This window comes from Belonocnema kinseyi, chromosome 3 (assembly GCF_010883055.1).
Source record: "Belonocnema kinseyi isolate 2016_QV_RU_SX_M_011 chromosome 3, B_treatae_v1, whole genome shotgun sequence".
NCBI classification, from domain to species: Eukaryota; Metazoa; Arthropoda; class Insecta; order Hymenoptera; family Cynipidae; genus Belonocnema; species Belonocnema kinseyi.
This window is the reverse complement of record NC_046659.1, coordinates 26,678,311-26,690,338: the sequence shown is the minus strand read 5'-3', so window position 1 is coordinate 26,690,338 and position 12,028 is coordinate 26,678,311. Positions and strand designations below refer to the sequence as shown.

Below are 12,028 nucleotides of genomic sequence, written 5' to 3'. Positions count from 1 at the left end.
GGTAGAATTCAATTGATGTAATTTTTAAATATTATAAACAAATTTAATTATTTTTGTATAACATATGGAGTACTATCTTATCTTTGTCAATTGATGTGTAATGAGCCTTATCCGATTTAAATAATATTACTTTATGAACATGTAATTACATTTGCCTATGAGTAAAAAACGAATATCAATGAATCATTCTCGTGATTTTATTTATTTAAAAAATAAAAAATTGAATTAGCTAAAAGTGTATAATTTTTTTAATACTCCAAGATGCCCTAATAAAAACAAGAAATAGATAGACAGATGTTTGCAAGAGCTTTACGTTTGAATACTCCATTAATTCAAGAGAGAAACGCACCGCACGATAGAGTGAGAGGAAAGGGACCCTCGCCTTCATTTCATAATCTGCGTTGATTGAAAGATCTTACTCGAATTTTAAAAAAATCCAAGGGATCAGGGAAAGTGTTGGATGGGAGTGAGAGTAAACTGATCTGACTCGAGTGAGACCCTCGGCGTTCAAGTTGCCCTGACGTCACGTTCTAAAAAAAAAAAACTACAAAAAAAAGGGTCAACTCTGTGTCAGTAATCCCTGTGATAAGGACGGCTATGGCCCTTATGGTCAGTGCGACTTAGCATGCTCTTAGTTGGGACAGCAGAGATGTTCAAAAATTTTAATTGTTTTTATTCATTTATCACTGAGCCTGTGTTCGTCCTAGAGTCTGATTCAGATGCAATTTACCCTACAATTTTATAATCTTACTTGCTTTACATCTTTTTACTTTTTAACCGAATGATTCAACATTTTTCAAAAACTTTATACTATCAAGCTTCTTCTTTTTCCAACTCCCACTGCTGACTTGAAGAAATCTCACAAATTATGTAAGCAGAAGAAGTATGTGAGTATCACTGATACCAGAGCTGTGTCTGGTCGGCAATCAATATTCAACATAAAATTAAAAATAATATAAAAAAAACATATTAGCATATATATAAAATTATAATTTTACGAAGTATAAGATTGATTCATTGGAAAAGTGATTTCTTATTTTGGAAAGAACCATACTCCAATTATAAATAACCAATAAAGCGAGGAATACTAATACAAACTAAAGGAACGATTGTTTATTTACAGTTTTATAAAGAGACTCACCTCTGTCCTCTAAATCTTCTACTTCTTCATATTGGGTCCAGTCACTGAGATCATAGTAGAATGTTCGAGAATGTGCTTTTCTTGCTGAGTCTCTTTCCTTCCTATTTTGTCTGAAATGCCAGTCCAGATGCTGACTGTATCTAGACGTCAGTTCAGGTGTGGCATACCTTGAACCGCAAGAGCTGCACTGCATGCCGTTGAATAATAATCCAATAACCGCAGGTTGCTTGACTTTTAACGATTTATCATCACTAAACGACACGGGAATAATTTCCGGTTTTTCTTTCTCCGTTTCTTCTTGTTTCTTTGGCTCCGAAAGATTTGCAACAATACCAGTTTCAACGAGCCTTTGAAATAACTCGTCCATATTCAAATTTAAATTTAAAACTGGAGGTGGTGCTGGTGGATTTTCAACTGGTTCTGCTTGATATGATAGACCAGAAGATGGTGCCATAGCTGACGGCAAAACTGATGATAACATGTCCAGTTGCAGATCAGGTTTAGAAGTAGTTGAAATGAAATCAGATCCATCTTGAGACGCAGAATCATGCTCAATAGTCGAGGGCAATGATACTGAAGCCGGTGCATTTTCGATGATCACGTTCTGATTCAATCGTGGAGAAACAGGAGGCGAATCTACAGGACCTTCTCCTCTCATCCCCATAATCCTGACATAACCAGCTCGAATACCTCTCGGTAATACCGAAAACCGAATAAAATGCTTCTTATCTCTTACGATTATAGGCTTTGGCAAACCTCCAAATTCCACCTTAAATGGACGTCCATTTAACAAAACAGTTTGCAAAGCATCAATAAACTCCAAGGTGTGTGGTGTACCTTCAATTTCAAATATTTGAGGCTTTGCATCCAAGAACACAGGCACCATATTCTTGGCATTAATAATTAGATTTATTTTCGCCACCACCAAATCTGTTCTCTTCACAGTGCCAATTTTTACCTGAGGCGATGGACCTTCCAATTTGACACTAACTTTTTTGCCACCTAGGTTGATCGAAATTGCAGGTCCTCCAAAATAACATTCGTACCAGCAATCGTCGACGTACAATTCCCTCGTAGGTCCTCCCAACTTAATCCTGTGGACTTCTCCCATGCAATGGAATTCTTTAAATGGTTCGTTAAATTCACAATTAATAGTTTCGATCTCATCAATCAGAACTCTCCGTACTCCATCCTGGAAGCCAATTTCCCTTGGATCATCCCAACTCAAAAAGACAACAGCAGTGTGTCCGTAATATCGAATTTCCCTCGGAATGCCGTCGATGTTTATCGATCTCATAACATCATGAGATATTTCGTCTAAGACTTTTTGATCAGGAATTGGCAATTCTCGATTAAATGACGCATTTTTAATCGAGACTCCGTTGAAATCATCCTCGTTTTGATCGTGCTCATACTTAGGCGTAGAGGAGGGTGAAGAGTTTCGCACAGGCGGACCCACTGGTGCAATATTTGGATGCATCATTTTCCCCATGGGACCATTCATCATCATTGATCCGGGTCCCATGCCAGAAATCGGTAAAGGTGCGTTTCCCATGCCCAATGGTCCAAGGGGACCATTCGGAATCATGTTGGTCATAATTGGTCCATTCGGGCCCATGGGACCCATCATGCCAGGCCCCATTCGTGGACCTAGGTTAGGATTGAAGCCTCCGTGGAATTGGAAGTCGGGCCTTATTGGACTAAAGTGCCTAGGGTTTTGCCAGGGACCTAAAGGTCTATAATCAGGATTAAAGTGACCTTGAGGCCCACCAAAAGGAGGTCCTGCAGGATGAGCCCAAGGTCCAGGTCGTTGCCATGGTTGATTTTGCCACCTTGGACCTCCTTCGTTTCTTACGCTGGGATAATCATTCCTGTGATGTTCATCTTTAATAGGGAATCCGGGCATCCTGTTCTTCATATCCATATTAGTTCCCTTCTCCCAGACTAGAGAACCCACTTCCTTCTCTTGACGTTGAGCTGCCTTCAGTTTTTGTACTTCACTCATATGCAGAACTTCCTGTATCAATTTATTGTAGTCAGCTTTCGTGATCGCGCCTTGACTCAATTGCTCAGCTGCCTGTTTCAAGATTATTTCAATATTTCTTTCAGGATTTCTCTCGTGCTTGTCGGTATCTCGCCCTCTACGACTAAACCTTGGATCTTGCTCATCATTGGATAGTGTTCTGCGCCTTTCCTTGGGATCGTCGGGAAGCTTGTTGTATAGCCGAGGCCTTCCAAGAGGATCTCTGCTACGGTCACGATCTCGTTTATCTTCAGAGAGAGGCTTTTCGGATTTGTCTCTGTCGTTACTCTTCGAGGGAGTTTTTAGCTTCGCCCAACTGTCTTTTCCTTCGTCTCCAGAAATTACAGGTGGTGGCGGCGTCGGTGGACGGCCAGCGTTGGGATTAGTAAGCATTCGTAAATCAACGTCTTCATTTCCAAATAATCTAAAATCAAATAAGAGTATAATAAGACAAATATTTACAGTTATACTGTCAGAAATCTTGAAGTAGACCAGATTTCGGGAATCCTAGGAAGGTGGCCACCTTCAGGTTATCACGAATATAAAGCTCATAAATGAACAAGGCAGTTATCTAAGTAAGGATTTCAGCTTTTAAAGCGGCTTATTTGTCTTTAATTTTTTTAGAAATGATAGATGATGATTTTTGCGAAGAAAATGTAAACAACACTCTTGTAAGAAATCGGTTGCCTACAGCTTTAAAGTAATGTTTTATTACAATCTCACCATTTAGATAAAAAATATTAGATTTATCTGAAATTTCAGAATTCAGTTTTTCAAGTGATCCTTACGTGTTGAGACCCCCTGAAGAGAAGAAAAACAAGTTTTGACGAATACAGCTGGATAAACAGATTAGATCTAATTAATTTTTGGAACCCCTTTTTCAGGTCTTAAAAGATAGAACGAGATCGTTAATTAGCATTCCTTAACCAGCGATTCTGTTTCTATGATTTAAAATGTTATGAAAAAATTTAATTGTAGCTTTTAAAAAGCGCTACAAAATTTCTTTTAACCATTTTTGTATGACAGACGTCGTTTTTTCCACCGAAAATGTTATTTAAAAACTTTTCGAACTTCTTGTCAAGGCCATGTACTAAACGCTTTTTTAAACGAATTTATTGAAGACGAATGGGGTTAAGACGATCTGAGGGTACTGCAGCCTGCTTGATCCCTCCGAGACCCTTTTCAAATGTTCAGCGCTGGATCGGCCTCGAAGCTGGACGGCTCTCAACCGACGGCTTCTGCATTATGTTACAGGGGACATTTAAACGGAACCTAGTGTACAGTAGAGTGTGTGTAGTGAATACGATCTACGCCACAATATCCTTTCCAACAGTCCGTTATAATATTAGTATCCGCTAAAACATTGTCTTTGATGATATCGTGTAAGGTATTCGTATTCCGATTTCTAACTACTCTAAAAAACACTTTTTGGATTCCCTGTCAACGCCTCCCACCACCCACCTAGTTTGTCTTTTCCTTCCTCGATTATATTTTCATTTTCCAAACGCGCTTTCAAAAATGTCAACCGTTTTTTCCACTCCCCCAATTTGTTCTTTATTTTCCGATAACCACGCTCTGAGTAACATCCTGATATCTGAAATTATAGACCGGGCAGTGTATCCCAAACAATTACGTTCAATGGTTATTGTTGAGGAAAATTCCTTAATACTAGACAGTTTCGACACCAAATTTATTTACATTTTTGGTTTCAAAATTGATTTTTACTTTTAAAAAAGTAATTCTCTACCAAATAAATTAATTTTCAACCACAAAAAAATAATTTTTTACTAAAAAAGGCAAATCATAAAAAAACTACAAACTATAAGGAAGTATGCAAATGGTTGAAAACTTCTATAAATCATTTTAAAAACCCGCATGTTTCGTTAGCAATTAGGTTCCATACATATTTAATTTAGTATAAATAGTATAAAAAGTTCTTTAAGGGCCTGGTGATCCACCTCTATATAAAGTGTCAGATAGTTATCCAGCAGATTAAATTTATCGGACGGTTTATCTGACAGATAATGATTTCGGGTTGATCGACTGTATTTCATGTGTTGGATAGTTATCTTTCAATTATATAGGGAGATATAGGGAATATTAGTACTTTTCATGTTTTTAAGTCACTGGAACTTCTGTGACGTTGACCCTCCGCAGAAATAGCGCCATCATTACATAACAGTGTTGCTGCTGTAAATCTGTGATATTAGTAATTATTAATAAACAGAAGAAGAGCACTACTTGGTCTTTCTGTGAATATTACAGATATGTGCATTTTTCAGCACATGAAACTAGAGTTATTATTCAGGGTTATTATACATTATTTTTCTTTGATTCCCGTGTTTATGAAAAATTTTCTCTAAAAAGAACTCGAACGAAATTTTATTTCAAAATTGGAGTTTTTTATTTTACTGTAAAGGAATATAAACATAACCAGTCAATGGATCCTCACATCTTTTGCTGACGGTTTTATTTTTATTTTTTTTTGTTCTGTAATTTCATAAGAAACAGTCTGAAATTGGACAACTATGAAACAAGAGCTTCGCGTACATAAAGCGTATACGGTTTTCTATTTATAATGCAATTAGTAATGTCGGCAATTTCTGCAATATCGTGGTCGAAATTATCACCAAAATCAACATCGTAAACATTTCCACATTCTATTTTGACAGCATTGTCTAACCTCACTTTTTCTGCATTTCGTGCTTATCTGCTAGATAAATCCGTTACTGGACACTTTCGCCGGCCGACAGTTAACTAACTGATAACTCCCGCTTTATCAGTCAGATAGCCATTCCATTTAAACACACACTATTCCATTTAAATGTACTCGTGTAACATAATGCAGACGGCGCCGGTTGAGAGCCATAACGCTTCGAGATCCAGACCAGCGCTGAACAATAGAACCAGGTCCCCGAGGGATCAAGCAGGCTGCGGTACCCTCAGATCGTCTTAAGCCTGTGAACAAATATGTGAGACATGGGTCACAGACACATATACAGATTTCTGTGCTTGGTTTTAAATTTCTCGTATTTATCCGATATCTGTTCCATTTTATTATTGTTCCTAAGGGATGCCTCTGGTGAAGAGGACTGAAAATGAAAGGGATTTTGACAGATGATTTTGAAGACGAGACAGCAATGGATCTTTTAGACATTTTCCAGGCCTCACAGTTCCTAGGGGATAAAATATAAGAAACAAATCCTTTAAAATCCCCTTACAATAATTAAAATCTTTGGAAACCTTATAAAATTCTGTGAAGTATTTTAGAACATTTTAAAACCTTGGAAGTCCTGCAAAATCGTTCCATATCTTCCAAAATTCGAGAAAATTCTTTATCATAAAATATTTCAAGCGCTTTGAAGTCCCGTCAAATTAATCAAACTAATTTTTTTAAACCCTTGGAATATTTTTAAATTTCTTAAAATATTCAAGACTATTCAGAAATAGGTATAGGGTTATTTGTTGAAAGAAAAGTGACTTACATAAATTCGATCATATTATACATTCTTTTTAAAGTTCCATTATGTGCTGCAAATATGGACCATGGGGCCCAAATCTTGAAAATAAGGTAATTTAGGGACCTTAGCTAAATATAGGGTAAAATACGGGATTTAGGGATCGGTCTGTGAGGCCAGCACTTTCAGGATTTGTCTACTGATATTTCTTACAAAAAATGTTTTGTTAGTTTTGCAGAGCCACAAACATTGACGGTATAAGGGCGCATCTCCGCACCGAGAAGCAGAACGGCCGGCATGAAAGCGCTAAAAAAAAGCAAGTCATTCGGTTTGACAAGTCTTGAGTTATCGTGTCCGCTAATTTGTAGAACGTGGTTCTGAGAAACACGCTCACGCTCTGGCGCTGTATCTTTATACACAAACAAGCTATAATTGGAGCTATGATTCAGCAGAGGACTAATTAGTATGGTAAGAAAAAAACCATTTCTTATCTCCTAACAAGCTAGCATGATCAAGGCTACGCATGAAAAATAAATATTCAGCTGTTCGATGCCGTGAAGAAGGCAGCCGACAGGACTGGCGCCGCCGTGCTTAACTACGCGCGAGCGCTGCATAGCTCTATAATATTCAAGAAGCTCCGGAACGCGACAAAGACTTCAGGAGGCTATTCTGAATACCCAACACTAGCGTTAAAGCGATTTAAATAATATCGATTTGTTTTACCACGTACACCAGAAGCCATCCTAAATATAGGAAAAATTGTTAAATGTATAATGTTTGTTCTCATATAAATTATCACTAAAAAAACATAGAAAAAGGTATAAATAAATAATAAAAAAAATGTTAGAACACTAATAATTTAATAACAGGGATTTGAACGTAGCAAATTGACCTTTTTCAACTCGAAATAATTAGTAGCTAAACAAATGTACATGTCCGATTAATAGTTTATAAACTAAGCTAAACCATTTAAGACTAAATTGTTTGTTTTGTTAAATTTTTTATTTGCAAGTCAATGTTTTGAACTTTGATGCATAAATAATAATTGGGAAATTAGTTTTTAACAAAAGTGAAAATTGTTATGTTTTTAATGTTTCGATCTTAAAATTGTTTCAAAATGATATCATTTTAAACATTTGGAAAGTTATTTGTTCATTCTTAAATTTAAAGAAAATCCGCCATTTTATTAATTATTAAAATGTTTTGCTATATTTCAAAAGAGAATGAAAAGATCTACAATTATCAAAAAGAAAATATATATTATCTTTATTGGTTCAAATACCACAACACCAACACTCGGCCAAGTTTCAACTTCTGTAATTTAACAGGCATTTAATTTAAAATTGTTCAAAATCTATAGATGGCGATTGATTGTCATAGATCAATTCTTTACTTAGATTTCTTTCGGTTACTACAGTTATCAGGAGTGGGATTCGAGAGGCCTCGGGTATTCGGAAAAACTGAAAATCTATTGAATAAAGGATGGAAGCGTGACGCAATTACGTTTACACCTCGGGCGATAATCAAAAGGATAATACAGGTCGACGTGTTCGACTCGATTCTGGAGCGATCGGTGCGAGAAGCCGACGTGTATTGGCGTAAAAAACCGACGTGTTCGTGAATTGGCTTGATCCTGTAAGCAAAGTGTGTAAAAAGCAATCCAGTTTACAGAAAATTACCGAGTTAAAAATAACGGCTTTTGTATTGAAATTTAGTGTTTGTGATGACATGTTAGAAAATCGACAGCTGACGTCAATGCGTTCGAGAAAATTCGACGGGTAATTTAGAGAACGTTTTAGAATTTTCGAACAAGACAATATGGTGAAAGCAAACGCACAGATGAGGATGTACATAATGTGGCTGGATCTGAAGATTCCGGAGTCTACACAAGGAGCAGTCATAGCAAACGTAGAAGATAATATTGCAGCGACTACGAGGACGGTGACAACAGTGCCCAAATACAGTGAAATCGAAGATTAGATTCCACTATTTGGCGAAGATGATTTCGAAAGATGGATTCGACAAGTTGATAAAATCCAGGAGGCTTACGCGATCCCCGACAATATTATGAAACTTGAAGCTTCGAGAAGGCTGAAGAAGCGTACAATAGAATGGTACAACAATACTCACGGAGTTGTTGGAAAATCATGGGCTCAGTGTCCCCAATCTTGGGAACTTTTTAAGCTGCGCATGCGTCGCGCCGACCATCCGATTGGTCGCTGTTAGCGCGCTGCTTTTGAATGCTATAAATATTCAGATTTAATGTTTATGATAAATAATGATTGGAAAACACATTCAAAGTAATGTTTGACCCTAAATTAGAATTGTTGAGTAACAGATTAAAAAATCATGCATTTTTCATTAAAAAAAAAGATTTTTTCTTTAATTTAGCATTTTACATGTTTCAATGTTTTAATATTATAAATATAATTTGATTAATTGTATACAATATTATATGTTTTATAATATTTATACAATAATTAATTAGTAATTGTAATTCAGGTCTTCTTCAACTTATTAAAAAAAGGTATGATATAACATTTATCTGGATAGTAATTAATTATTCTTAATTCATTTTTGTAAATTTTTAGTGATTTTATTTTAAGTTATGTTGTTGTGAATTAACAAAAATTTAATTTCAAAACTTTACAGAGACGAGATTAATCATTGAGACCAACAAAAATGATGTATTTCTCTGAACGCAGAATTCATAACCTCTTTTTAATTAAAATCTAATTTTTTGTCTGTCACTCCGAAATCTTATTTTAGGATTAGGAAAATTCTATTTGGGCATTTCTCAATCATTATTTTTATGAATATTGAATCTAAATATATAATTCAAAACCAGCGCGATAACAGTGACCAATCGGGTTGACGGCGCGACGCAAGTGCAGTTTAAAAAGTTCCCAAGATTGGGGACACTAAATGGGCTGAGTTGAAAGCTGAGTTAATAGCAGTCTACAAGTGTCGTGAAGATCCGCTTACTCGAACAAAGAAGATGGAAGCCAGAGTTTGGAAGGTAGTCGAGAAGTTCTTCACATATTTTCAAAATAAGTTGAATTTAATTAATAAATGAGACTTCGCAGAAGAATTGTCGATTGATTATATGATAGAATGGGTACAGGCTTCTTTTTCGTTAAACGCATGCACAAGCAGGAAATTATAAGACGCTCATATATCCATTAGATGGAATACGAAGAATTACTACAGACTAGCCATGCAACGATTTACGGGCATGAGTTGCTAAAAAGCAATATGGAGAACATCGTTCTAATTGTAAACCGACTAAAGCTGCGGAAAATAAATTAAAAGATTCAAAATTAACAGGTCTCATGCCGCTGCACATTTAGGTGAGATAAAAAAAACGGGGCTCAAAATAACTTGTAGGGCGCAATTCATTACAGCTTCTTGATTTTTTTAAAAAGAAAAATTCAGTGTTAAATTTTGAATAAAATTATAAGAGCCGAATTTTGAATTTTTGTTTATTTGATCTTTTATGTTGATGCAAAAAGAGGAGAAAACATAGATTTTGACGGTTTCATTTTGTTTATGCTTTAAAAATTTATCCCCTGCTCAATATCGCTTGAATTTGATGCAAAGGGGTGCATGAATTAAAAAAAAAATTGTCGACAAATTGCCAAAATTATCAATTGTTCACTCGCGAAGTATAATTGTGCATTAAAATTGCTTGCCTTTACCGTAAAAATGACACTTGATCATGTAAATTTGTCACTTGATATTTGTTTAGATTTTTTTAAACAAGTTATATAAACAAATGCCTATTATCGGCATTTATGGGCAAGAAAGAATCGTTTTTTCTTCTTATTCTGTACAAACTATATTTTCAGTGATTTTAATTGAACAAAATTTGTCAACCGATATTTTTTCATAATTTTGTTCAACAAATTATACAAGTAAATGCCTTATATCGGTATTTACGGGCAAAAAAGAATTGTTTTGTCTTCTTATTCTGTACAAACTTTCTTCCATGATTTTAATTGAAGAAAATTTGTCCATCGATATTTGTTTATAATTTTTCTTCAACAAATTATATAAACAAATGCCTATTATCGACATTTATGCTAAAAAAATAATCGTTTTTTTCTTCTTATTCTGTACAGACTATCTTGTCCGTGATTTTCATTAAAGAGAAATTGTTAACCAATATTTGTTTATAATTTTGTTCAAATTATATTTCCAATCCATTTATTGTAATTAAAAAAGGTTAATGCCCAATTACAAGGGGGTGGTACATCTTCTTTACAAAATTTCAAATAATTTTTTTCTTACTTTTTATCTAATACTATAGTGCATTTATCGTGTAGTAAAATAAGCTATCGATATCTCTCTGAAACTTTATATCTAGAATTTAGCTAAACATTTCCCGCCGAGAAAACACTTTTTATTTATTTATGTTCATTTATTTATAAACACAGTTTATTAAAGTTTATACTTTTTACTAAATAATCATTTGATGAGACAATGTCCTTATAAACATTGGAGAACTTTGAATTCTGGGCTGCTAGGATATCATTACTCCTAAGATTCTCTTGCAATTTGTTCATTATCTCATCAAAAAACTCTTTAGTAATTTCGGGACTCTGGCTCTTACAGAATATTTTCTATCTGTGAGGTCCAATTATATTTAAGTGAGTTTGCTTTTAATGAGTTCTGCTGAAGTAACCCATTGTAACACCTTTTTGTTAATCTATCTTTGGGAATTTCCAGCAACTGTATCCACCATTTTAGCGCTATAGCTATGCATTCGCACTCTAACTCTAACTTTCTGGAGGTACCTGATGCTACATTTGCTTCAGTTATCTATTGTTCTGCATTTCCTCTGAATCCACCTGAAGCCTTAAAGATATGATCCAGGTAACAGTACTTTTTAACTAGCTCAACTTCCTCTCCACCGAAAAAAAATTTGCCACCTTTGTTATTCTTTGCGCTTTTATGGAAAGCTACTATCTTGGTTTTGCCACTTTTGAAACTAGATCGTTACATCCACAGGAGACTCAGTCAGGATAACGATATCGTCCGCAAATGCCAGTAACAACACCTCAAGGATTCCTCCCAATCCTACCCCTTCTGCTCCATGTTTTCTAAAGAATTCTTCTATATCACGTATTAATAAGAGGAACAAGATAGGACTGAGAGAATCCCCCTGAGGCTATCCTTGTTTAACATCAAATATTTTCATTTTCTTGCCATTTATTACAAAGTACATAGTAATAGTTTTATAGTATTTCTTAATTGTTCTAAGCAATTTACTGTTCAATCCCAGACCCCGGAGTTTTGACCAAAGATTACTGTGCTTTACCCAAGGGAAAGCTTGTTTAAAATCAACGAAGATTGCAAAAAGGGTTCTGCCTCTTTTATTATTTATTGTATGAATCGCAGTTGTCA

The 12,028-nt window shown here is 35.3% G+C and overlaps 1 protein-coding gene across 5 annotated transcripts in view; it reads right to left on the bottom strand.

Annotated features, from left to right (window-relative positions):
* Positions 1-12,028, bottom strand: part of LOC117170223 (pre-mRNA cleavage complex 2 protein Pcf11) — a 196,582-nt gene that overhangs the window by 12,322 nt on the left and 172,232 nt on the right. For all 5 annotated transcript variants that reach the window (XM_033356838.1, XM_033356840.1, XM_033356839.1 and 2 more), the window contains one exon: positions 1,142-3,588. In XM_033356838.1, coding sequence (XP_033212729.1) covers positions 1,142-3,588 — 2,447 coding nt within the window. The remainder of the gene's footprint in view (positions 1-1,141; positions 3,589-12,028) is intronic.